Raw genomic sequence first — 26,151 nt, forward strand, 5'->3', positions numbered from 1 at the left:
CGGAGTCAGATTAACCAACGGTTCTCGTAACGGGTGACTCTATGCATCAGGAGGCCAGGAGCTGTTAATTGCCCGATGAAGAATAGAAGATGACAGCCCATGGGGAGGCGTCTCCAGGAATCACCTGGAGGATGGTTTTCTCCCATCTCCAGGGTGATGACGTTCACATCTCCAGGGAAGCAAAACACCGTTTGTCTTGCCCGAAAGGAATGGCCCCGCTCTCTCTCCCCAAAATGTCCTCCTCCCCTTTTTTTATCCAGGAGAGACTTCACCCTTACCCTCGGACATGGAGGCCTTTCTCTGTATTCAGGAAAGATCCCGCCTCTCTGGGAGGATTCCAAAGGAGAGACAGTTGACAGAAATAAGGCGTTCCACCAGCCTTTGGGTTTTTTGCCTGTTTGCTCGTGGCTCTAGGACGAGACGTCTGCCACGCAGAAAGGTAAAGGGCCTGGCAGGGGAACGGCCGGCCGCAGCAAAGGCGGACCTTCAATCCCAGCCTTAACACGGCAAGCCCTGCGCTTCCGTTCGCTTCCTTCGCCTGCCCCGGGCTGCTCCCCGCTGGGCCGGGGCGGGGGCCGGGGCCGGGGCCGGGGCGGGGGCCGTGTGGTGCCCGGAGCAGGGCGGCGCCGGGGCGGGGGCAGCGCCGGGGCCGGCGGCGCGGGGCTGCCGGGCCTGGCGGCGGGAAGGGCCGCCCGTCCCGGCAGGCCGGCCCCGCGGAGCACGCTGCGAGGCGTAGTCTCCCCGCGGCGGCGGGCCGGGCGGCCATCTTGTGCGTGGCGCGGGCCCGGCGGCGCGGCTCCCACGACAGACCCCGGCGGCCGTAGGGGGCGGCGGCCTTCCCGAGGGGACCGGGCGCTGCTCTGCTTCCCGTCTCGGCCGGGCCGGGCCGGGCCGGGGCCGTCCCCGTCGGCAGCGAGATGGCCGCGGAGACCCTCCCGCCGCGGCGGCGCCCGCTCCGCCGCGACCTCCCTCCCGTCATGCGCGCCGCGTCCCCGCCCGCCCGCTGCGCGGTCATTGGCCCCTCGGGCGCCCCGGCCGGAAGCGGGCGCCGCGGCAGGGAGATTTGAACGGCAACGGCCGCGCCGGGAGGCGGCTGCCCAGGCGGTGAGCGCTGCCCTCCGCTGCCCGTCGCCGTCGGAGGCCGGGCGGCCTCTCGCCGGTCCCCCGGCGGCAGGGCCCCGGGGAGGCCGGGGGCGCGCTTGGCGCCTCTCGCCGGGCAGCGCGGGCGGGCCCGGCCCTGGCGGCGGGCGCCGGAGGGGTCCGCGGCGGAGCTGGGCTGCGGGCAGCGTGGGAGCAGCGCTCAGAGCCGCCTCTTCCCTGGGCTGCCGCCTCGGCGCAGCCCGCGGAAGGAGGAGCCCGCTGCGGCGTCCTCTGGGGCCTCGGTCGTCGCCCTGCGGAGGGAACCGGCGCGGGGGCCTTATCGCTGCTGCTGCAGCGCAGCCGCCCGCTCTCGCTGCCAAGCGCCAGCGAGGAGCCCCCGAAAGGCGCCCGCGCTTTGTGGCCTTGCCTGCGGGCGGCCAGGCTTACTCGTCTCTCAACTCGCCGCTCGGTGTGCGGCACTCGGTCGTGAAAGCGGGTCGCCCGCCGCCCCGGCCCCCCGAGCTGCAGCAAATGTGCTTTCCGCTTCTACGGGTCTGCCCGGAGTGGAAAAGCGGGAGCACCGGCTGGGCTTTCTCCTTGCAGGTGCGGAGAAGAACTGCAAGATCCCTCTTCCTCTCAGAATGGCTGTAGGCGACTACGAGGAAGTTCGCAAGTACTATGAGCTCACCGAAACCATTGGAACAGGTAGGCCTCATCTGGGCGTGCAGAGAGACGTGCGCGATCTGTCGAGCCGCTTTAGCGTTTCTCTGCGTGTAGGCCAGCTGTTACTGCAGAATCTAGAGGTCGCGTTTCAAGTCTGCGTTTGGGGGGGCAGAACTCTGAAAACGAAACTGCAAGTTGGTAGCAGTGACCGCTTCTTCCTCGAACGAGGACAGAGGACGCTGCGCGCCGTGCACGCTACGTGGTCCAGGGTGGCTGAGAGCTTATAGGCGAGAAAGCACGTCACCGCGCTGAGCTTTAAACGTCTCTTTCCAATTCTAGGTGGGTTTGCGAAGGTAAAACTTGCGCGACATCTCCTCACTGGTGAAAAAGTTGCGATAAAAATCATGGACAAACTTGCTCTAGGGGTAAGCCAAAAGATACTTAAAAGTTCGTAGCGTCTTCTGCTGTTCTTGTGGAGTTCTCGAGAAGCCGGGGTGTGGCACGTCGAAATGCTGCCTGCTTGTCCTGTTGGCTATTGACGGATGCTGTAGGCTTGAAGGAATTTTAACAGAGGACCCTCAGTCTTGCGCCCTCTCGTGAAGGGGGCAACGTTCTCTGGCTGTAAAGTTGAGGCAGTTAAAGATTACTGCAGTAGTTCAAACAGAATGCCGATGAGAATACCAGCTATTTTACATCCGCCCCTGTGGCGTTGCTGATCAAGGTGCCAGAATTGTAGGGGAGTAACGGCAGAGCCGTGGCCGGATTGGATTTGAGCAGTCGAATTGCATGCTGTCGTATACCTGCTGTGAAACGTTGTGTTGCGCGGTAGTCTGATGCTTACTGTGATGTACAGGCAGTCCAAGCCGTCGGCAGCTTCACAGTTCTTGCTGTTGTGGTCTCTTAGGATGACTTGCCTCGTGTTAAAATAGAAATTGATGCCATGAAGAACTTACGTCACCAGCATATTTGCCAGTTGTACCACGTGATAGAGACATCCAAGAAAATATTCATGGTCTTAGAGGTAAGAAGCGGTGCTTCTGCCACGGCGAAGGTTCCTGGTTTTGACTGTAGCGGTCGATGATAGCAGAGCTCAAAGGCAACGATTCTTAAAAAGTTATCTCAATGACGAGCGTGTTCAAGACGCTCTAGTTTAAAAATGAAGCTGGTAGTATGTCCTGTCTTCTTGTAAAAGCCGCTCTTCAGTGTTTACAGTAAGTGAAATCGCTTCAACTCCTACCTCGCGCTTCAGTTCTTTTAAAATAGCATCAGCAGGATACGCGGGACCCCAGAACTCCCGCGTGGTTGTCGCCTCCTGGGCAATCCGTATCGCCTGTGACGGTAGCGTGACGTATCCGTTGCAACGCATCAGGCACGAGTCAGACTTGTCAGCTTGTTTGGTCTGCCGCAGTGCTGGCTAGGGCGCGCGGGGGGGGCACTCGGGCGCTACTGTGGTAAAGCAGAGGGAATGGAAGAGTGTCCTCTCGTTGCTGTGCAGCGCGCTCGTCGTCGTTTAGATTTCATTACTGTATTCTAAATGCATTCTCTTTTTCCTGTCTTCATGCAGTACTGTCCCGGAGGAGAGCTGTTTGATTACATAATTGCGAAGGACCGCCTTTCAGAAGAGGAAGCTCGTGTGTTTTTTCGGCAGATTGTTTCAGCAATTGCTTACGTTCACAGTCAGGGATATGCCCACAGGGATCTCAAACCGGTAAGCCTGAGCAGTAGTCAGACTCGCATAAGTAGTAGCGAACACCCGCTTTTACTTCTCCATTACGAGCCGCAGTAGGTTATGCCTTCGCCGTTGTAGCTCTTGATCGAACGTCTTCTGAAAGAGCATTATTTCTACTCGCCGCTGTGTTCCTCAGCTGAGCTGGATGTGGCTATATCTGAGGAAGGAGCTTGCTCTGAAAGAGAAAGCAGAACAACACGCTCCAGCTGGGAGCGGAGCAGAGACCTGGATCTGACTCTGCATGTTGCTTAGGCGTTTTTGTTCTCCCCTTTATTCCAGCTGGTGCCTGGAGAGAGCCTTTATGGTGCCACTCTGTTGTGCAAACCGTTCTGTTTCCGTGCCCAGAGGGAAAAGCGACACTGATAGTTTAAGCAAGCGGTGGCTAGGCAGAGGGTGTAGGGGGAGACGCAATGCTACTGGACCCATCCTGTGGCTTTGCTCTCATTGCAGAGTTTAAGCATAGGTTTAGGGAATGGAAGACCGGAGTCCCTTTCTCCTTGAAGGGGTTGGAACTTTGCATTTTTAGAGATGCCGACACCTCCGAGAGAAGCGAACTCTTAGTGCGCGAGCGTCTTCCTAGACAGCTCATGAAATCTTTGTCTCCAAAGAACTTCTCCCCAAACGAAGCGTTGTGTGTACCTTTTGGAAGGAGTCGGCTTGTAGCCGGAGAGCCGAGGGATTCGTGGGATCGTATGACAGCTTGGGTGGGAAGTGACTTCCAGAGGCTTCTGCTTGACCCTCCTGCTCAAAGCAGCGTCAGACCAAGCTTCCTGGGGCTTCCTCCACTCGCAGCTGCGACCGCTCCCAAGGACGAGGCAGCGCAATCTCTCTGGGCAACCTGCTCGGCTCCTCGCTGTCCTTACGAGGAGGAAGGCTTTTCCTTATTTCCAGTCTGAACGTCTCTTGATGCCTGTTGTCTGTCGCTATCCCACCGCGCGCTGCTGTGAAGAGACTAGCCCTGTCTTCCTGCCCTCCTTGTAGGTATTAAAAGGCTGCTCTGAGGTCTCCACCGAAGCTTTCTTGTCTAGAGGCTGAACGAATGGCTTTCCCTCAGCCTCTCCGCATTGAGCAAGCGCTCTAGCCCCCTGAGCAGACCGGTGGCCATCCGCTGAGCTTCCTTCAGTTTGATGTCTTTCCTGTGCTGAGGGGGGCAGAAACTAGACGCGCTATTCTAGCTGCTCTGAACAGAGGACTAGAGTCACTTCCCCCAGTCCGCTACCTGTGCTCCTTTTAATACAGTCCATGATATTGCTGGCCGCCTTTTCTGCCAGAGCAGCCTGCGGCCTCATGTGCAGCTTGCTGTCTATCGAGGCCCTGCCGCTCCCCGGCCCTTCCCAGCAGATGGGACCTAGCGTTCCCCATCTGGAATACGGGATATAGTCATTAGCGACCAATCGAGACCTCCAGAGGAGAGCTTCAGGTAAATTCTGGCTGCTAATGACCAGAAGAAATAAGGTGAAGGAAAACGTGGTTCCTTGGATACTTAGGTCCGTTCATTCATTCATCACCCCTTTCTCTTTTACCAGGAAAATCTGCTGATTGACGAGGAACATCACTTGAAGCTGATAGACTTTGGACTTTGTGCAAAGCCAAAGGTAAGAGTCTCAGTTGCTTTCCCAGAGCAGAGCTAAATCAGCTACTGCACGCACATAAAACAAGCACGTTTGACTTCAGAGTGCAATGCAGAGACTTGCCCAAAGACCCTGGATTCAAGCCGTTTGCACAGTTGTCATCCAGTCACTAGTTACTTGGTAGGGCCGTAACCGTGTGAGAGAGCGGTTAACTGCGTGTTACGACCAGCAAGAGCGTTGGATCGTTTTCTGCCCTTACGCTTCATCTTTTATCGTAATCTAAGGCAGAGGTCATCTTGCGTGTATAGCACCTGCGGTCACGTCTAAAGGCCTGTAATACAAAGCTTATCTTGGTGCGCATTTTTTCCTAAGAAGTTTCCATGGTGTATGTCTTTTTTTTTTTTTTTTTTCAAAAGATTGGTCTGGATGTGGAGATTGTGGGTGGAATCGAATCGTTTATTCCAGTTACGTTTACAAATCCTCTGCTTCCATATGCTTGTACGGAGTTGTTTCCGGAGTTTAAAATTGGTTTCTCTGAGGCCTTTCTATTTGTCAGCTTAGCACGCGAGGTGGGTGCTGTTAGGAAGCAATTTAATGGGAAGAAGGTCTTACTGATCCAAAGACAGTTACTTGTCCTCAGGTCACTCTACTTGACTCAAGTTAGAGCACCTTGCAGGCAATCAAGACCGTTAGACCAGTACCTTGGTGTCGTGAATGAGTGATTTAGAGCGCTTAAAAAGTCACCGTCAAAGGTATTAGCAAAAGTGGCTTTCACATTGTTTATAAAAGTGCGACTTAAGGAAGTTCGATGGCAAAGGTCACTCTATTAATTACTGCATGGAAGAAACGTACACAGGAAAATTGGGTTACACGCGAGTTAAAAGGATTTGCAGCGAGACTGAGGATACAAAGGGTAGGGAGGGCCCTCCTGTGGAGTCACAAGGTTCAGAGTAGACCCCGTTGCTTTCTAAACTCCTGATGGAGCTTAGGCGCAGCTAGGTCCAGTCTTAGTCTCAGACTTGGACAATGGTTTACGTCTAAGGGATTACGTATGCAAAATGTATCAATTCGGCACGCAATCAAAGTTCCCAGGGCAAAAGCAAAGTTAGCATGCTACAAGGCTATGCGCGGTATGGGTCGCTTACCAAAGGTCTGCTGTTGGTAACAGGTCTCTCTGCCGCGAGGAGCAGCCTTGAGAGGGGTCCCAGCTCAAGGGGAGATCGCCGCCATGCAGCCAGGCTGCCTAGCAGGGAGAGCTCAAAGGCGGCTCACTTAGGCCGCTTCTCTCATATTTAGGGATAAAGTGGTTGGCTCGTAGTCAGGTGACATGCGATAGGAAAGCTATGCATGAGGCTCCTTGGACCCAGAGCTTGCTTTGTTCCTTCGTAAATGAGTCTTGGAAAAGCCACCCGCTATTCACGCGTCAATCGCGTGATGGGCGTTCCAAGCTCCTATGCACCGATGCTCGCTGTGCCGCTCAGCTTCCTTGTGGGTTCTCAGGGAACGGATCGGGACGAGAGGAGTTCTTGGCCCGGCTACAGCTCAGGCCTTTACCTCCTTTGGAGCCTGTACCAAAATATCGCTAGTTTGGTTAAGAGGGCGAGTGCATCTGTCACGCTTGGTGATACAACGTCGTCTTATTCTGGTCTGCTCAGAACAAAGCCCAGGCAAAGTAATAGCACGGTTTTAGTAAGGAAGTCTTTTTAGTGGTTCTTCATGAAATTATTGCATTAAATACTGGTATAAATAACCAGCTCGCCTCATGCCCAGTAGCTCTTGGATGACTTCTTCCCACGTTCCACCTCTCTTCTCTTTGCAGTTGCAAAGGGAAGTATTCTTATCAGAGGAGGAGCTGTGGAGAAGACTGCTAGGATAACAGATGAATGAGCAGCCTGGGATCTGAACTCTAGGATAGGATCCTCTTGGTCTTAGAAAGTTTTTGCCTAGTGAAGCCACATATTTCACTAAAGTAAAATGTAAGGTGAATGTAGATGCACAGCAGAGGGAAATGAAGCCTCTAATATGTCGTTGCTGGAAGACTTAAGCTGTGTCAAAGCAAATGCATCTGTGCGATTGCTTTTCTGTGTTATTCTAGGGTGGCCTCGATTACCATCTGAACACATGCTGTGGAAGCCCCGCTTATGCAGCACCGGAGCTGATTCAGGGCAAAGCCTATATTGGCTCAGAGGTACGTAGCACGGTTTTGGGTTAGGGTCTCCCCTCCCCACTCCCCGTGTATTTAAAGGTGGTGAGGTTCAGATAGGCTCACAGGGTTTCTCTCTCGACTGCTGCTGGCTACCATTGCCTAGGTAGTTCTCGGAAGCTGTGTGACTAGCCTCAACAGTCACAGCCTGGAATGGCACGTAGTGCCCTTGGCCACAGATCATGTAGCTGGCTAGCTCCTCTGACTAATCCTTCGCCATCTCCATTTGTTGCTCCATGTTTTAGTGCCTACGAAACAGTAACTTAAACTCCTTCCTTCTACTGCACGTTCTTTCAAGCAGTGATTTGTTCTGTTAATTATCCAACTCTTGCTGCAAATCTTTGTGCAGTCACAGTATCTTGTATGCCTCATCAGGCCTGTCTTTAGCTTGAAATCCATGTACGAAAACTTGGTCTCTTTGCACTGCGCAGTGTAATAAAATTTGAGAGAAGAAAAAATGTGGAGTTTATCCACTTTGATTCCATGACTAGAACATTAGGACCTGCTACTTCCTTTTGTGAATCCATCCAAAATGCTGTAATTGCAGTCCCCTCAAGCTTCCTAAATCGCTGCGCTGCTGGATGGAGTTGGTCTCTTTTCCTTGTACATCCCTTCGCACCACTGTCCTTGGCCTCTAACCCCTGCTTTCTTTTTTTGTTTGTTTTGTTTTCCATGAAGTCCAGTGCTTTTCGAGCCTCCTTTTGCTTTATGCTCTAAGCGGGACTTACAGTATGAGGCAGTAGGAGGTGTGTGTACCTTGTCGCGCCTATACGAATAGAGAAGAAACAGTAGGGCTTTCAAGTCTATTGTAACTGTGCTGACAGCTGTTGGAGTCAGTAATACGTTACCGTACTAAATCCCTTGTGATGAGTTTGATTTCATTTTTGCCAGTGAAATTCTTGTAGGTTGACGTTAATGCAGCAATTTGGTGATCGAAGGAGAGGATATTGGTTTTCCTAGTGCTCTAGCTTAAGTGAATTGAAAATTGAATTTGGGTTGTGTGCTTTCACTTGGAATATGAGAGTTCTGTCCAGAATTAAGGAGCCTGCTTTTCATGGGTTGTATGTGGACTTTGCTGAAGGGGGTAATGTTACCTGTCTCTAAGCCATTTTGGAGAGATCGGGTTTGTGAACTTCCACTCTTATTTTTTTAGGCAGATATTTGGAGCATGGGAGTACTGCTGTATGCTCTGCTGTGTGGCTTTCTCCCCTTTGATGATGACAACGTTGTGGCTGTCTACAGGAAGATAATGGTAGGTATTGATGGGGCTAGAATACTCTAGGAACAGACATTGCTAAGCTTTATGAGAGGCCCTTGCTTTTCTGATGGCAGAACCTGTTGAGCTGTGCCTAGGGCGAAAAGGCACGTCTGCTGAATTTTGCTACGCTTTGCTACTGTTCTTACCAATATTTTGTGGATTTGTTTGCATCTTCCATTGGCCTTTGCAGTACTCTAGCTTGGTGCTATAACGTGATAGGAAATGAAGTTTCAGGAGGAGCATTTTCTTGCTGGTGGGCTGGGTTTTTGTATCTGAGCCTTTGTCTGGCTTCTCCCTGTATTGTGTGGAATAGAGTTGCAAATATGTCCTTTGCGTTACCAAAAATGATGTTCTTAAATGTCAGCTATTCTCATGGTTCTGCAGGGTTCTGCATCTGCTATTATGCTTTCCTCCTCCAAAATGAGGAGGAAATGTTGAGACACCATAATCAACAGAAAAAGTTGAATGAATAGGAAGTAATAGAATTCAGTCGTTGGTTCTGTTTGCCTGTAAACTCCTCCTGATGCAGCTAAACAGCTGCTGTTCCACATCGTACACGCAACTCTACCAACCGCTTCTAAGCTGCCATGAAATGTCTGTTGATAAAGCTTCTCGTAAGCGAGGGGGGTGAGGAGTAGTGTGTTGGGTAAGGGCTTTGGCTTCCTCTACCTCTTTGTCCTTCTCTCACCCAGAGGCTGGTATGTCTAGAAACAAAACCCCCAAAAAACTCCTCGAGAGTGTTCAAGGACTACTCTGGTAGGAGGCAACAGGCAGCTGATCTACACAGGGAGCATTTTCGGGGGGTATAACAATTGGAGCTCTATAAAGTGCAGGATTAGTTCATCAAACAGCGTGGCTTTTTAGTCTGGAATTGGAGTGGGCTTGAGTACCTTGACAGAAGACCTGTAGGAAGCCTCCGTTTGAGTTGTTGTAAAGAACTTAAAGAAAAGGAAGCAATGGCTAACTGATGCGAAGAGATTGTGTAAAGGTGCCTGTGTTCAGATGAGTCACCATTAAAATGATATGACTTTCCTACTTGCATAATCGTAGAATATCTCAGAGTTGGAAGGGACCCATAAGAACCATCGAGTCCAACTCCCTGCTCCCTGCAGGACTACCTAAAGCTAAACCATATGACTGAGAGCATCGTCCAGATCATGGTAGCAAGCGCTTGCAATTTCTCAGTAAAATCGCTATAAAGGGGAATCGACTAGGTCCTCAATCCGACTTGAGCTACCTTTCCCTCTCTGCTTGTGGTGTGAACTGTGTTGTCAATCCATAAGGTTAGTACATAGAGAGAACTTGTCCGTTGATAAGCCTACTTTTGTAGGACGACAGAAAATCCTTTATTCTGGTCATGATGCCAAGATGCAGAACCTGGTAAATGGTCTGACTGCTTAAGGTATTCATTGTCTTAAACTTGTCAATAGTTAAAACGTGAACGGAGAGCTTAGATGTGGAACGGAGATCTGAAGTTTATAAAAAAATTATTTCTGCGTAGTTATAGTTGTCTAACATGCACAGGAGCTAGGAGCTGAGTTGTTTGGACTGACAGAATGTTGCCCAGTGACACTTGGTGAAGTGAACGGAGATGACCAAGTTTTAAAACTTAGTCTGGGTGCAGTCGAAAACTGAGAATGCCACGGGTGTTAAGCTGCAGGCTTCCTATTTGCACTCTGAATTTGTTTTAATTTTAGGTGGTTGTGAACTGAGAATGGCTTGAAATGAGGATGCTTATGCACTGTTGTGGAATTTAATTTCACACATTATAGATCCTGAAATTTATTGTAATCTCAAGTCAGAACTATTGTTCCAAGTCAATGTAATAATCTGCTGCTTGAATCTATTTAGGATCATATGACTTACATGCAATATTTCTTTCCCTGGAATGTTCCACATCTCTTCATTTGGGAATACTTGAATAAATGTCTTTACTTTGTGAATGAAAAATCAAGCATGTGATGTAACTTCCGAAAAAAACCCAAACTAAAGAACAAAACCAAAAAACACCCCACCCCCCTTATTTCTGGTGGGATCTTATGCATCTGGTAGCTATTGCAAGCTCTTTACCAAGCTATTTTTTTTCCTCATTGCAAGCTATTTATTCTAGCTAAATGCAGATTACATGTGTTGCTTGACTTGGCTTAGTTTCAGAGTAAAGCTGTGTTGTGAAACAGCCTACAAACTATTTATAAATAGCTCCTTAGTAGTGTCTGTAAAGATGTAACTTAAATTCTTTAACCTGTGATGTCAAAGCAATACATACTCTGCTTAGAAACGTATGTTGCGTATAATACCAACTGGTTTGTTATTGAGGCATTTGTTTGTAGAAATAAAGCTGCCTTGACAAGTTGGTGGTTATGTTATTTCACAATGGCTGTTTACTGATTTCCGCCCCCCCCCCCCCCCCCCCCTCCATTTTCATTGAGAAGTAAATGATCCTTGATGGTGAATTTGGTTTACTTTTCAGCTACTGGTGTTGTATCTCAAATCTGAAAGCCATTTTCAATTTTCTTCTAATCAAGAATTTTAAGAAAAACCCAGTACATCATTCAATTGAAAGAAACTGACCTGTTAAATCTGCAGCCTTTTTCCTGTCTGCAGTATGAGTAGAGATCGCAGCTCTAGCATGAGGTGTAACCTGTTCAAAAAAAGAATAGCTACATGTTGAGGATGGCTTCTTTTTAGTGTCTGAAAAGTAGTCATTTCAATGAATGTTCACATTTCAAAGTGCTAATATCAGTCAGTCATGCTCCAACATGTTGGCACTTCTAAAACTTCAGTATCAACTTGGTATGATGAAACAATGCAATAGCTAAGGAGCAGGTTAGCTGCAAAAGTGGACTGAGATGGACATGTCACACAAGCTGAGTGGGTGAAAACTGCAGCTGATAATTCAAACATAGCATTTACCTTACTAATACAGCTGGGGTTTAGTGCTACCATTAAATTTATTCAAGTCATTCTTAAAGCTAAGTTTGTATGTGCCTGCTGTTCTTCCTTTTTGACTGAATACAGATGTCACTATCCTCCAAGTAATTTAGGAGTTCCTTTTGAGCTAGCTGTTCAAGGTTCATTCTAAACACTCTTTTTTTCTGCAGAGAGGAAAATACAGTATTCCAAAGTGGCTCTCTCCTAGCAGTGCACTACTACTTAACCAAATGTTGCAGGTAAAGGTATTGCTTCTCTTCAATAGGTCTGTCCTGGTTTCAGCTGAGATAGAGTTAATTTTCTTTATAGTGGCTGGTATGGGGCTATGTTTTGGATTTGTGCTGAGAACAGTGTTGATAACACAGAGATGGTCTATGAAGTACTATTGCATAGATCAAAACACTACATCGATGAAATACTTAAAAAATATTCAGTGTTTAAAGAAGAAGTTTAATTCTTGCAGATTTTTGAAGAAAAGATTAACATTGCCTTCTGCTGAAAAGTCTTTGAGAAGAATGATTGGGTATAGAAATAACTAAGCAAAATTTAAATGATTAAACAAAGTCTTCAAGCAGCCTGCATGTGGTTGTTCTTAATGGTGCTGTGCAAATCAGAGCTGTTTTCTAAATGAAGCTAAACATACTGGCTAAGCATTTGGGCTACATCTAAGCAATCTAGCCAATGCTCAAGAATAGTCCTGGAACATTTATTGTCACTGTGGGTTCTGTAACTGCTCTTCACAGCTCATGTGTTTGACCTTCCTTTTGGTGAAGCTATGAAACAGTATTGGTTTCCATTTGAGCTTCTAACCACCCTAAAATTGGGAGTAGAAGACAAATTGTTTTTTCAGTTCTGCTCCGTGATTTAAGTATCAGCTTGATTTTTATTGCCCACTAGGTGGACCCAAAGAAGCGGATTACAGTTAAGCATCTATTAACTCACCCTTGGCTCGTGCAAGGTTATTCTGATGCTGTTCAGTGGCAAAGTAAATACCCAGTAAGTACACTTGTCAGATGAATACTAAAGTATTTAATGTAATCTTTACTGGTTTACTACCATCCTCACAGTATGGAGGTGTGAAGACATTTCTCCAAAGATGAACTTTGAGATGGCCATGGCTCCTTTCTGATTCTTCTTGCTGTCAAAATGTTACTACTTTCTCTCAATTTCTCTTGGGGAGGAATTTCAAATGTGTTTTCATTGTATTCTGCAGCTGATGCTTAATTTGCAAAATAACTGACTTCTCATCACAATGTGAAGTATTTCCACATATGAATGACCAGTTGATTCTCCAGGCTGCTTGGTCAATACTTCGTTTAAGGTGCAAAACGCAAATGTTCTTGGGAGCGTGTTAGACGTGATTATGGTTTATCTTGTATCTAGTCCTCGCTGAAAAGTGCTAGTTTGAATAAAAAATTGACCTCATTGAAAGTATGTCCGTCCTGTGTCTCTATCACTTGTTTTACTTGTGTGAGAGACTAAGGTGGGGGGGGGGGGGGGGGGGGGAGAGAAAATAATCTAGCTGGCAGTAGTAAGTACTGAGAAGTTCCTGCATGTTTGCAGCCAGTGCCTCCCTTTGGCCACTGGATGCCACTGTTTCTCTAGATAAAGAACAGCTTTACTGTGCTTGCAGCATCAGCTCTGACTGGCTCCGGAAAAGATGTGCATGTTTGATAGCTTTGAATATTTAAGGAGAGATGAAAGTGTAGCTTCCATTCTAGTAAAAATCCCATCTGCTGTCAGGCTTTCTTATTTGAATTCACAGCCTCTCGGCAAGGAGGGGCCAGACTGTGAAGTTGTTGAACTTGTATGACTCTTTCAGTCTCTTCCCTACAATATTTAGCTATGATGCTATTTAAAATACAAGGTCTAAAATAATGGTTGATTATTGACTCAGCCCACTGGGTTTCACAACAGTGTCACAGTCAGATATGGACTATGAGACGAATTGAAAGCCTCATGCTTCAATATCAATCATGTTCTTGCAGCTGGGACATCTTGATGAAGACTGCATAACGGAGCTTTCTGTGTTTCATAAACAGAGCAGGGAGGGTATGTCGGAATTAATATCAGAGGTAAGAAGTATATATCAGTAATTTACAGTAATTAAACACAGTAATACAGTAAAGAAACTTACTGTATTAAGACTAATGCTCACTTATTCTCAAGTATGAAATTTTTAACACTTTTCAGAATTAAGGAGTCCCCGCAGAACTCCAGAATCTAGCTGTAGCTTATAACTACAGTTCTGAAGTTCAAATTTGGTTTTTTTTTTCCTTTTCCTTGTTTTAATTGTGCTCATCATGTTTCCTAAACCTTACTGTTATTTCCCACCATGGTAAAATCCTTCTGAATCTCTTAAGGTCAGAATGGACTTACAGAAATTTATAGTTGAACAACAGATGCCATTTGCTGCTGGGTTAACTCTTTGCTTTGAAATGGTTCAATAAGTAAGAAGGAAAAAAAAAGAGTAAGACAAAAATATCAGCATCACCCAGACTATAAAATATCTTTTTGGGAGTTAATATTCACAGTTTTTAAAAAAAGCGAGTATGTTTAGTCACTTTTGAATACAAGTGACAAAAGTGGAACTGACTACTACTAGAAGACTTGTACAAATATTAGCAATGACATTGCAAGCTGTAGAAGAGCCTTAAAACACGATGCCTCCTCCAGCTTTAACCTGAATCTGAAAATTCTCCCTTGAAATTGAATTTTTTGCTTCTTTGTACATGGTAGCAGTGACATAGTTCTTTGCTTTGGAAAAACTGTTAGGGTTTCCACATAACTGTAGAAGAAACAGACTTATAAAATGTGTGTGATACTTAAGATGGATTTGTTAATGCTACTTGCTCTTCAGTTATAGGAAAGAATCTGAATAATCTGGCTACATGGGGAAAAGTACTCCCAAATAGGTTTGTGGCATTTGCATAGTCCTTTACTGGAGGACTTCTAATCCCTTATAACTAAATTCAAACTAATTGTACTATGCTGCAAACCTGTCAAGCATTGCACCCATGTTCCTCACACAAGCAGAGTTGCTGAAAATCATGCAAAAAGTTGGTGCTGCTGATGGAGGAAGAACGGGGCGGGGGGAGGAGGAGAATTAAGAAAAATTGAGACTCTGGTTGAAATATTGGCTAAACTGAATTAATAGCTTTGCCATTCACTTCAGTAGATAGACTCTGGCCCCAGCATTGATTTTCACTGTAGTGAGCGTACCATGAACTAACTTGCAAAGAACAACCACCATAGTCTGTTTCTTGATCTCAAACACATAGAGTGAATCAACTGAAGTCTGAAATTACACTTAGGTGACCAAACATTAGGGATGCACAGCAAGTAGAAAAACTTGCAGAAACACAGACATTTTCAGAAGGCTGAGCTTGCTTTGTACTTACAATGTTTCCAAAGAGGAGATTAAAATACTCTTTTGGTTTTTTTTCCCTCCTAGTGGAAATATGACCAAATGTCAGCAACATATCTCTTGCTGCAATCCAAGAAGGCTCGTGGCAAGCGTGTTCGCTTAAGGGTTCCATGTCTAACAGGGCATGCCAGTACAGCACAATCAGCAGGCCTCGAGGTAAGTTTTTGAATTCAACAGGACAACATACTGATTAAAATGCTGCTCTGCATTAACAAGGCTTTGCCTGGGAAAACAGACTGGTCCCCTAAACATCAGTAAGAGAGCATGTGTGCGGTCAGCCAAAGTCTTGGTCATTAAACAGTTCGGTCTCCTCATTAGCATGTTTTAGCAAGCTGGGCTGCTTCTCCAAATTGACAGTACTGGAATAACTATCTGGGAGGACATGGTGCCTTGTGAGGACCGCACAGAACCTCCCCTTGGCTGCTCACGGAAATGGACTAAAACTGCCCATTAGCTGGCCTATGTGGTCATTCCAGATTTTCCTCTGTGGTGCCTACCTTCTTACTGTACTCTTTTGCACTAGTCTCTAAATATTTTTGTACCTTGCTGGTTGCATTTAGCATGGCTTAGTAAGGAGAGTCTTCTGAAACATCCTGGCATGTCATCTGGGCAGCCTACTTTGAGATGACATGGATACTACACGAGCTGATGGTCAAAGGGGAGAGACCTATTCCTTCCTCATCTGTTTCCTGTTAGAACACAATCCCAGAGAGGATTCTGTTTATTTTGAGTAAAGGAAACACGTTGCTGATGTTTTTCTGATGAATTAGATTCTCAAGCAGTTTTGTATCTCTTACAGTAATTTCTGTTCCTGTGGTTTGGTAGCAAAGTGCAAACAGGGCACTTCAGAACTGGTCTAAAATTGCTAAATTGCTTGCAATATCATATATAATATGGAGCTATACGTGATGTCGCTGATACTCGTCTATGTTTGACAAACTCAAAAGCATTCAGGAAAATTGCAGACCTCCTATTAGCCATTCCCCCTTGAACTGTAGACATCTGTGTAAAATTATTAGCTAGCTATCTGAATGTGCTGTTCTCTGCACAGAGACAAGCACTCAGAATAAATACTTTCTTATGCATCTGATTCAATTGCATGTAAATAATTTAAGTTTTCTCACGCAACTGCTTTGAAACACAGATGAGAATTCTAAGATTACCCGTGCTGCGTAACAGATCATGAATCATAAGTGTTGCTGAATATGCATAATGTGATTTCCATGATCATGGTGGGTTAGTCTTCTACACTCAGATGATTTTAAGGTGGAGGTTCTCTAGGTTCAGTAGCGCTGATGCTGTGAAGTTACTTCATCTCTAGTGGTGTCCTAGGTAAACTCATCTGGCTAATGCTACTATTTAACATATGCATTATGCCTTCACAGGCGATTGTGAAAATGTCTACACAACACAAGAATCCATTAGTCCTTCTACAGCACTCAGGGCACATTTTAACTTACCTTCATGTAGACTCTAGGAGCGGATATCAACTGAATTTGCTGAAATACCCAACTAGCAAAGCTGTCTAGCTAGATCTGGTCTAACGTGAAGACAAGCAAGCAAACAGAACCTTTAACTTAGCCAGTTTCTGAATTTGGTGGCACAAGCTTGTGCATAATACTGCCTTATTTCAAGCAGTTTGATGTAGAAGGATACTCCAAAAAATTCACAATGGCATGAATTTCTTCTGGAACACGGTAGCCAAGGAATCCTATTCAGGCATTCGTAGTGTAACGGAATGGGATTTCAACCACAATATGGGGCTGTTACTTTCTTGGCTGTAGCTAGCAGCCCCCTGGTAACGGCTTTTTAGTAAGTCATCGTAGTAAGCCTGGTAGCATACTGGGAAGCTCTGTTTCTGTTCCAGTAGTAGTGAGAGATCTGATCACTGCAATACTCTTGATCATAGGCCAAGAGAAACTTACCTGCCAGCAGAACATAGCTTCCTCAAATGGTAGCCATTCCAGCTGAGGACTGCTAATTTAAAGTAACTGTATGCAATTTCACTGAAGTGGTATGAAAGGAGTCCTTGGGAAGAGTTTCCGGAGAATAACAAAAGGTGTTAGAAACTAAGGATACTGTGCTACACAGTGTCTGCTTGTATGTGGTGCCAGCCGTGAGGGTTAGCAATGTGGGCTGAAGTTAGGAATCCTGTGACTGAATAAATGACAACTTTTTTCGCAGCTAGCAATTCGATGAAGGCTTCTGAACGCGAGTTCCAGAGTCCATAATTGTATGTTTTGGACGTAATGTGTTTACCTGTATCCAGCCCCCTTTCAGACGTTACTGCGTTCTTTTCTTGGGTTCTTTCCAGCTAATTATTTGGCTTTTGGTGAAAAGAGCTTGTGGCCCAAGTCTTGAAATCAGAGGCAGGTATTTTTTGTGAGTTGCTCCTCTTCTTGACACAGGTCATGAAAGATGACTTGGTCATGGTGCTTTGAGAATAATTTCACATCTGCTTTTGAAACAAATGACAAATCCACGACAACAGTATTGAAGTCATATTATAAAAGTTAGGGCACGGGCACGGGAACTTCCATTAGCTGTTAACCATCATTAGGAACTTAGAAAGAAATAAGATGTCGATTTTAATGACACTTTTCTGATGAACTCTACCTTTTAATAGTGCAATGGAATCTCAACTGAATCTTTCTTTTCAGTCTGAAAAAGCTATGACGTATGAAGATGCGCCGCATGCGTTTGGATCCATGGAAGTTTCTGATGCAGCTTCACTGTTTGAAGAATCTCCTTTAGAAGAATTTATTCTAAATACTCGCGGAACAAAGCAGGTGTTTGAAGAATAAATACTAGTTAGTTTAAAAAAAATAGATATGTTATTCTTAATCGAAAAAAATCTTATTCTCGTTGTACATAAAACTTGTTACGTATCTAAATGTTTGGTGGACCCTGGCCAAAGGGAGTTACAAACTGAGTAAAGAAATATTTTAAATCTATCTCTGAACATAGATTGTGGCTTCCTCTAGCTGTAGGTCGTGATTCATTTGATGAGAGCTTGAGCTTTGACATTTGGTATGCATAAAACCAGCATACAGGGAATGAGTAACTGAGGCAATGCAGACTTTAAAACTGACAGGAAAACACTCAGGTACAGCAAACAAGATCTCAGAGCTAGGCTATAGCTGGGCAAGTCTTTGAAGAAGTTCAGCCTGTCTGTATTGGACAAGAAAATCCAGTGAAGCAATTAAAATCATACAATTAAACCAAATGAAAATTCTTAGCTGTGTTTAGATGGGCTGGTGAGGAATAGTCTTAAATGGGCAAGCTGAAGAATTTAGAAGAGAAGAGAAAAATGGCAAATGACTTGAGATGTTTATTAGCAAGTTACAGAGGGAATCAGAGGTATTGAAGAGTTTTTAACTGTTTTGCTCGATAGGCAAGCATTGCATGGTATCTTTAAGCAGCTTCAATTTTAGAATTTCCTTGTCTGTAGCAGTCCTAAATGTGATCAGAATACAGCAAAGGATGTCTCTCTTTTTTTTTTTTTTTTTTTGTTACGACTCTTGTAGCATTCAAGGCATGATGCTCAACTGGATGGTACGGAATTCACACTGTCGACTCCAGTGACAAGAAAAGTGGCATCAAAGCAGCATGAAAACAAAGAGAATGTTGATACAGAGTCAGCTTTAAGAAACGAAATGCCCATTGCGCTTCCTGCTCCAAAGACTCCTTCTGCGAAGAGTCAGATTGAGACGCAAGTACAAACCACACCCTTCCAGGCACCTGCCTTCAAAGGTGCGGTGAATGTACCTAATGGAAACTTAGAACATATACGTTGCTTAGTAATTATTGTAAATTAACATTTGAACACAGTACTTGTGTATCAAACACATCTGTTTCTGGAAGACTTAACTTTTTTTGCCCTATCCATCAGCCTGGTTCCTCTACTACATCTCATATAAGGTGCTGCAAGAGGTTTAACCATATATCAGGGCATGTTACTTGTATGTTAATTACAGAAGTCACTGCTGCGTACAATACCACATGTGCGTGCCTTTTGGCACGCTCTGACACAGAGCCAAGCGCTCTGTTCCTAAAACTTGCATCTGGTTCCGCTTTTCCATGAAGACTGAGAACACAATTTCTTCCACGCTCTGCTTTTTTCTTTGTTATACCTTTATTTTCCTTCAAGGTAATACTTTTAGTCAAGTCTGCTTTTAAGAGGAATTTAACTTTTGGGTTTCTCATGGTAACGTATCAGCATTTTCACAGTAATAGTCTAGTGTGGCAGTGAAAATACATCTGTTAACAATGCATAGGTCTTACAGTTACGTGATAAACCACAGAAATCCGTCTAAATTATGTCAGCTTTTCTGAGTTACCAGAAATTTCTGTCCTCAGCCTGTCTAGTCCATTCTTATGAAAAATGATGGATCCTGTACGTACATGACCATTCCCTTCAGCCATTAACAGGAAAGTTTTGGTGTTGATACTGTAAATGCTAACTCTGTCCTTCACATGCCGAGAACTCCTTACAAGAGGAGACTCTTCTGTTCCAGATGCTAGGGAACGTTGTTCAGAAACAGTAAGTCTTTGCAGGCTGATTCAAGTTATAAGGGATCTTGGACATACTGCTGTTCAATGACATCCTTTGTAAAGGATTTAAGGAAGTGCACTACAAAGACTGGTTGTTTATATGAGTTTGATTTTTGTCTTAAGATTCTGTGTGGTAACTTGTGAAGTTTAACTTCATGGTAAGTTTAAAAAGCAAAAGTAGGTACTCTTTCTGAAATGGGAAATGCAGAAACACTGTTTTAGCTCATTTTAGTGAGATGTTTCTGAGGATTAAACAATTAAAAGCTAATTCTTTGTTTCATTGAAAGATCTTTGATTCAGGAAAGGTAGTATTAATACTTTCTTAGAGATAGAAAAGTGGAAGTATCCATTGGAAATTTTGAGATCATCATTGTCTGGGGCAGGGTGCAATTCTTTAGAGAGCTGACACTTTGAACATTGAAGTTGGGTTTAATTGTAACAACTCATTTTCTGACTGTTTCACTTGGTGTTTGCTTCTGCACATTCAAAACCATGCTCTGCAGAACTCTGTCAATGTGTGGGTAGTAGAACTTTTTAGCTGTTATGTAGTGTGTGTTATTAAACATGGCTATATAAAGTGACACCCTTCATATAAGGGAAATGGCTTGGTGAGGAACACAACTATTTGACACAGTGAATTGCTCAGTGTTTATTCTGGGACCAGTGGCAGAGCAAGAAAGCAATTCTAATCCTCTTCCTTTCCAAATTTCTAATATTGAACTGCATTGGTTGCTCTAAGGCTTGAGTTGTAGCACCCTGGGGAAATCAGTTGCAGTTTTTCTTCGTAGAGTAGGGGTACTATTGTTGTTATATCAAAAACATATTTCATCATTCTGAAGATACAGACCTGAGATAGAAAAGGGGGCTGGTTTTAGAAATAAATTATTAATCACGAGAAATCCTTGCTGAAGAAAAGAAAATCCTTTATGCAAAAACATACTTGCTTTGGCTTGGATGCTTTCTTTCAGAGAGCCAGTTCACTACAGTCACCCCAATTAAGAAACCCACAAACCCAACAAACACAGATGAATTGACAGCAGCTGAGGTTCTTCCCGAAAGAAGGTAAATGTCCAGTTATTTGTGTACACTTCTGATTTAGAGCAGGACTACCTTAATCCGTGTACTGCCCAGGAAGCCTTGTTAAAACATCAAGCTCTTATTTCCATTCTCTTGGTAAAAACTTTCCTAAAACCTCTTTCTACGTTCACTAGAAAACACTGAAGGCAGAGAAAAGTTTTAAAACTGTGTAACTCAATTATCTTCAGAATATATTCCTGTTTTCCATAATGTAAGTTTCTTCTTATTCCAGTTCCCCAGAGAGCTGCAGTTTCTATATACATCTCTGGGTTTAAATCTCAACTGACTTTCAAACAGAAACTCTTATAATACACTGCAGTTGCTTTGGTTTTCTTCATTCTGTCAGGTCTGGTAATATTTTAGTGATGTATCTGAAATAACTAATTTTTAAACACTGAGGAAAAATAACTGATTCATTTGTTCATGTAACAGGTGTCATTCAGTGGAATTAGATCTCAACCGAGCTCATGTGGATAGCAGCCGAAAGAAGAGAAAAGCCAAAATATTTGGAAGTCTAGAAAGAGGCCTAGATAAAGTGATCACAATGCTTACACCAAGCAAAAAGAAACGATCCGCTAGAGATCGTCCAAGGAAAGTTAAGGTATGATTGCTGGAAAAAATCTTAAATGAAAAGAAGTATAATTATTGAAAACATCCAATACCTTTAGAAATGGTCTTGTGAAAACTTCTGTGATCTGACTTGCCTGCATTCTACAGTAAAGTGCAGTTGCTCTTACTGCATTTCTGTTAACATGATAATGTCCCAGTTATTGCCAAGAGATGTCGTGTTAGTCTGGGCTCAGGCAAGTCACCAACAGATCAAGGGAGGTGTTTGGCTGTTGCTTTTTATATCCCATCTAACCAAATGTGAGGGAAGCAGGATGGTTTTAAAGGAACCCTAGCTGAAAATTTTTAATCATGTTATTTGTATAGAGATACTGCTAGCTCTTCCACTAAAAAAGAAAATGAATTTTGATAACGTTCCTGGCTTAGGTTTCTGTAGTCCAGGAGTGATATGTCTGTTCCAAGATAGTCTTTAGATGGCAAGAGAACCTGAGATTAAACTTAAGGCCTAAATAACTACACCTTATGAAAGAATTTCTGAACACTGTGATACTGCAGCATAATTTTGATTTTTAAGGTTTTGGTGTCACTGCATCTGAGCCAGTTGGCTACTTGTTCCTCTTTAAGTAGCCATAGAAAAAGCAGTTCTTCAGATAGTGCATTGCACAGAGCACTTTAAAATGACATTAATAATTTGTACCTACCAAAGTTGACTCATGAAGTTAATATTAGCTTTGTAGAATACACATCAAATAGCATTGGCATAGTAATAGTGTAGTGAACATAAGTGTATACATCACTCAAAAGCAGCTAATATACTTCAAAAGTTATACAAGGAGGGATTTATACTTGAAACTGTAGATGACATGTTTGAAAAACACGATTAACGTGAAAGAGGCAAGGCTGTTTCTGAGGTGTAAACAGTTCCATAGAAATAACTGATGTATACCTTCAGCTGACTGGCTCCTGGAGCTGCAGCTGTTAGTACGCCTACTATACAGTAAGAGCTGTCTCTCAGTAAAAGGACCACTTTATGTTTTGCAGCCTGTGTAAATGGAATTCAGCTACTGTATTCTAGTTGGAAGCTTTTCCAGGAGGCACTAGTCAGAGCTAAGGTGGTAGTCTTACAAGTTCAGGACGTATGTTGGGCTACAAACCTGACTAACTCATTGGACAGGACTCCAGACTGTGCAAATGATTCAGGAACCTTAGCAATCGGAAACAAAAGCTACATCCTCTGTCTCTCAAAGCTTTTATCCTTCTGCATCAGTTTCCTTTGTCCATAGTATATGCAAAATTACTGATGCACGTCTAGGGACACTGGAATACAATAGGGGAAAATAGAGCTTTATTTCACAGTGTTACAGCAGTTATGGCAGGGAGTTGCATATGTTTTAGGCTGAATAACAACTGTAAGAAGCAGTCTTTGACTGCTTCTTATCCTATGAGCATCGTCAACCTATGTTCTTTTCTCAAGCTATTTCATGATCTTGTCTTCTTTCATCTGTTTCTGTGACCTCAGAATCTAGATAGAGCATTTGTGGGATATTACAGTCGGCATACACTTTCTCTCGTTACATATGGGTGTCTGAAGGTTGTTCAAGAAGTCACTTACTGGACAAGTGAGATAAAACCCCTGTATCAGTAAACTTACGAGTAATAAGTTACCTTTTTTCTTTAAATATGGTCATGCTTTAGTCCTAGAAAAGCCACATGGCACCATGCCTGTTCCTTGATATTGGAAGTGCTCAGTCTCAGCTAGGCAACACACTATAGGCAATCTCCCAACTGTGGAGTGTGCAGTAGGGTGCTCTAAGCATAGTCGTGTGGCTCTCTTCTGTAGTCCTCTCCAGGAATCGCCTCTGGCTACATACAAGACTTCTAATAGCCAGCCTCTGTGCTGCCCTGGCCTATCACTGCTACTTCAGATTTTATGATGGATTATAGCTTGGACAAGCTTTGATATTAATTGTCCAGCCATTGTTTAGTGTTCCTGTTGCTACTACAGTGTCTTAATTATCATAATATTGGGAAGTTGAAGCATTTGTCACTATGGTTAGCTGTTCCAAAGCTTTCTTTATGAAAACTTTTCATAACACTTCAGTTTTAGGAGAAAGACTTTTTTTTTCCTTGACTCTTTTTTTTTTTTTAATGAGCTGACTACTTTTAGGCACACTATAATGTTACCACCACTCAGCTACTGAATCCAGACCAACTGTTGAATGAAATAATCACTGTTCTTTCAAAGAAGCATGTGGAATATGTTCAGAAGGGGTAAGTGTAAAATATGATGAATTCAATTTGTATTTGTCTAAATAGTCAGTACTCCAATCCTTGATAAAGCGAAGTATTTAAACTTACTTTCTCAGCCCCACATTGTAAAATACAATAATTTTATAGAAAGCGTACAGAGCACTAAGTGAATGTGTGCAATAAAACTTGTCCACACAATGCAAAACAATGTTAAGTGAGCTCTGATAGAACTCTTTGACTGACAGATATGAACTGATAATAGTGAGGTAGCTCTTAGAGGCTGATGTGAATTTTGTCTATCTCTTGTGAAATTGTAAATACAAAAGGTTTGTTAGGGTACAGTCACATGACCACATCAGACAATTTTGGGAGATAATGTGGATACCTTTTAACCCTCATTCTTGGCAGTTAAGACATTAGCATTTAGCCAAGAGATCAGTATATTTTAAAAGCTGCACAGAATGCATACACCTTTGTGTGGACTATTTTAGTTTGTAGGATTTGCTAACTAGACTAAGGTACTGAGAGTAGGATTGGTTCCTAGTTCTGATCAAAGCTTAATGTCTGTTTCCCAGTTTCCCAATGCATGAACGAAATGTTGTGCTGACTTATGAATATGCATTTTCTGAAGTTCTTGAATATTTAAATGATAGGCGTTGTAGGATGTCAAATATATTTCAACCTCTGATGCATTTCCAAGCTCAAAATCTGGAAGGATACTGGATTGCAAAGAAGCACCTTCTCCCATTGTAATTATTTAAACTTCACATTCAGTTTTTCCACTTTTCACACCAGCTGAGCTTTACTGGCCTCTCAGCAGCAGTGTCTCTGCAGAGAGGAGAGTAGTCTTGTCTAGGAAAAATGCAGGAAGATCTCCATCCTTCCAGCTCTGCACTCTGAGAATGGAGGTCTGTGGCTAGCAGTGGTTCCTGTGGGTAGGCTGGGTAGGACGTTGGTGCTACATGTTGGTACTTGGGCATAAGGATAGTGTTCTGGGGCTAAAGTATTCAAAGTTTACAAAATTCTGGGTTGTTTCCCAATATTCTGAATAGCAATAGGATAATTTCTGTAAAGTGCTTTTATTAATTCAAAATTGCATTGCAAAACAAACATTAAACATTCAATGATTATTCTGTTTTTCCTTTGTTTTGTACAGTTATACCCTGAAATGTCAAACACGGTCAGATTTTGGCAAAGTAACTATGGAGTTTGAGTTAGAAGTGTGTCAACTCAGTAAACCTGAAGTACTGGGTATCAGGCGACAACGGCTTAAAGGTGATGCCTGGGTCTACAAGAGACTGATGGAAGACATCTTATCTGGCTGCCAAGTGTGACGGGCTGATGCATGTGCTGAGAAAGCAGCAGTTTTGTACTGAGGTTTTAATCATAATGTTTTAGAAAGATATGTTCAGAAAAGTAATTCTTTGTCACATTCACAGCTGTATTTGAAAAATCTGTCATCTTTCTTGGGTTTTTAACCATCCCTCTTTGTACATATGCCTTCTGTATGTTTCCTTTAATATCAAGTTTGTAATAAATGTTCTGCAACTGCAACTCTTCTGAAATAAAATTCTGTAAGCTGTTCCCCCTCTTGCATATTTTTCACGTATGTGGGTTAAAGTATTGGTGTTTGTATGCTGAAGCTTATTCTGGTATGTCTTCAGTTGTCAAGTACATGTGGTACAGAAATAGTCATTTGCATAATTCTCTTCTTGTCTCTGCTTAAGTAGGATTTATTGAGATCATTAACTAAGTCACAGCTGTGGTTCCCAGAGTTACGCTATGTGCTCAATGTTGTACAAAATAGGACTGTCTTCGATCAATGTGAAGTCAAGAGGGCTAGGATTTAAACTATGATCCCATATAAAACATTACTATATCTCGTTACTAAACCTCAGTGATGCTTAACAAGCCTCTGTACTCTCTGATGCTCTTGTGTTAAGTGATCATCAGATCGTTGTGTTAAGAACAATAGCACCTTTGAACTGTTGTGAAGGGAGAAGGCATTTGTAACCCTGAATGTCTACAAGGAGTTCAGAGTGACACCTTTAACAGTACCGGGTGCAGAAGGTAAGCACTAGAAATAAAATCTGGAATATGCAGAACTAGTAAGTACACAGAAGGGTGGGTTGGGGTGTTAGACTATCGCCTTTGAAAAAGGTACGTGTCTCCCAAGCACTCGTGTTGTCTGTTGTGTAGCAGTATTTATGCCTTTAGCCTTGCTTCAGTAGCAACCACACTGGGATAAATCCAAGCAGCAGCAGTGGGAAGACATATGTTGAAGCCTTTCTCTATGCAAAGATGTCCAGTAATAACTACACAAGTTGACAATGTGCTGCAGCTTTTTCTTAATGTTCATGAAGGCAACTGTGGCATATGCTTTATGTAAACCCCACATTACTGCCCCTTAACTAAAGCCTGAGGCTCACCCATTGAAGGGTTGGGTAGGTGGATAGTTGAGTGCTGTTACCTTAGGTAAAGGAATAGGGGCATTTTTAGTGAATTTCAAGAGGAGGTAGAAAAGTTTGCAGGGCTATGTGGAAGGAGAGAGCTGCTGCTCCTTTAAGTGTTTCTGTTCAAGGACTGTTAGATGCAGAAGGGGACAATAAGAAAAGAGGGACAATATGAACAAGAACATGCAATGACATAAACCTGACTGACATGGTAAGAGAGGCAGTAACAAGAACCAGACCTGCAGGTCATGTTAGTTGGTAAGGGTGTGTGGAATGTGGTAATGTTCATTTTGGAAAGGTGGTCTGATTGACATGGGGCGATGTGCAGGGGTCACAGCCCAGTGCCTGGTGCCAGCTGCTGCGGGGGGCGAATGTCTGTGTCCTCCCC

At 43.9% G+C, this 26,151-nt stretch overlaps 1 protein-coding gene across 17 annotated transcripts; it reads left to right on the forward strand.

The window, feature by feature from the left end:
• Positions 1-271: 271 nt before the first annotated feature.
• Positions 272-24,895, forward strand: MELK (maternal embryonic leucine zipper kinase). Of its 17 annotated transcripts, none has more exons than XM_075488699.1 (18): positions 272-439; positions 1,684-1,785; positions 2,083-2,168; positions 2,648-2,764; positions 3,308-3,451; positions 4,999-5,067; positions 7,139-7,231; positions 8,400-8,498; positions 11,606-11,674; positions 12,333-12,431; positions 13,424-13,510; positions 14,890-15,018; positions 17,523-17,651; positions 18,390-18,615; positions 20,385-20,478; positions 20,926-21,094; positions 23,228-23,331; positions 24,467-24,895. In XM_075488699.1, the coding sequence occupies exons 2-18, from the start codon at positions 1,722-1,724 to the stop codon at positions 24,642-24,644; spliced, it is 1,956 nt and encodes a 651-aa protein (XP_075344814.1). In that variant the 5' UTR covers positions 272-439; positions 1,684-1,721; the 3' UTR covers positions 24,645-24,895. The 17 variants fall into 17 exon arrangements, with proteins under 17 accessions (XP_075344814.1, XP_075344825.1, XP_075344812.1 ...); XM_075488697.1 differs by lacking the exon at positions 272-439 and adding an exon at positions 975-1,104; XM_075488698.1 differs by lacking the exon at positions 272-439 and adding an exon at positions 1,494-1,613.
• The last annotated feature ends 1,256 nt before the right edge of the window (positions 24,896-26,151 follow it).

This window comes from Mycteria americana, chromosome Z (assembly GCF_035582795.1).
Source record: "Mycteria americana isolate JAX WOST 10 ecotype Jacksonville Zoo and Gardens chromosome Z, USCA_MyAme_1.0, whole genome shotgun sequence".
NCBI classification, from domain to species: Eukaryota; Metazoa; Chordata; class Aves; order Ciconiiformes; family Ciconiidae; genus Mycteria; species Mycteria americana.

Excerpts from the sequence above, each read along its gene's own strand:
- MELK (XM_075488699.1), top strand. The coding sequence starts at position 1,722 with ATGGCTGTAGGCGACTACGAGGAAGTTCGCAAGTACTATGAGCTCACC. Across the intron at positions 5,068-7,138 it reads GACTTTGTGCAAAGCCAAAG|GGTGGCCTCGATTACCATCT; the intron begins GTAAGAGTCTCA and ends GTGTTATTCTAG. Across the intron at positions 23,332-24,466 it reads GTGGAATATGTTCAGAAGGG|TTATACCCTGAAATGTCAAA; the intron begins GTAAGTGTAAAA and ends TGTTTTGTACAG.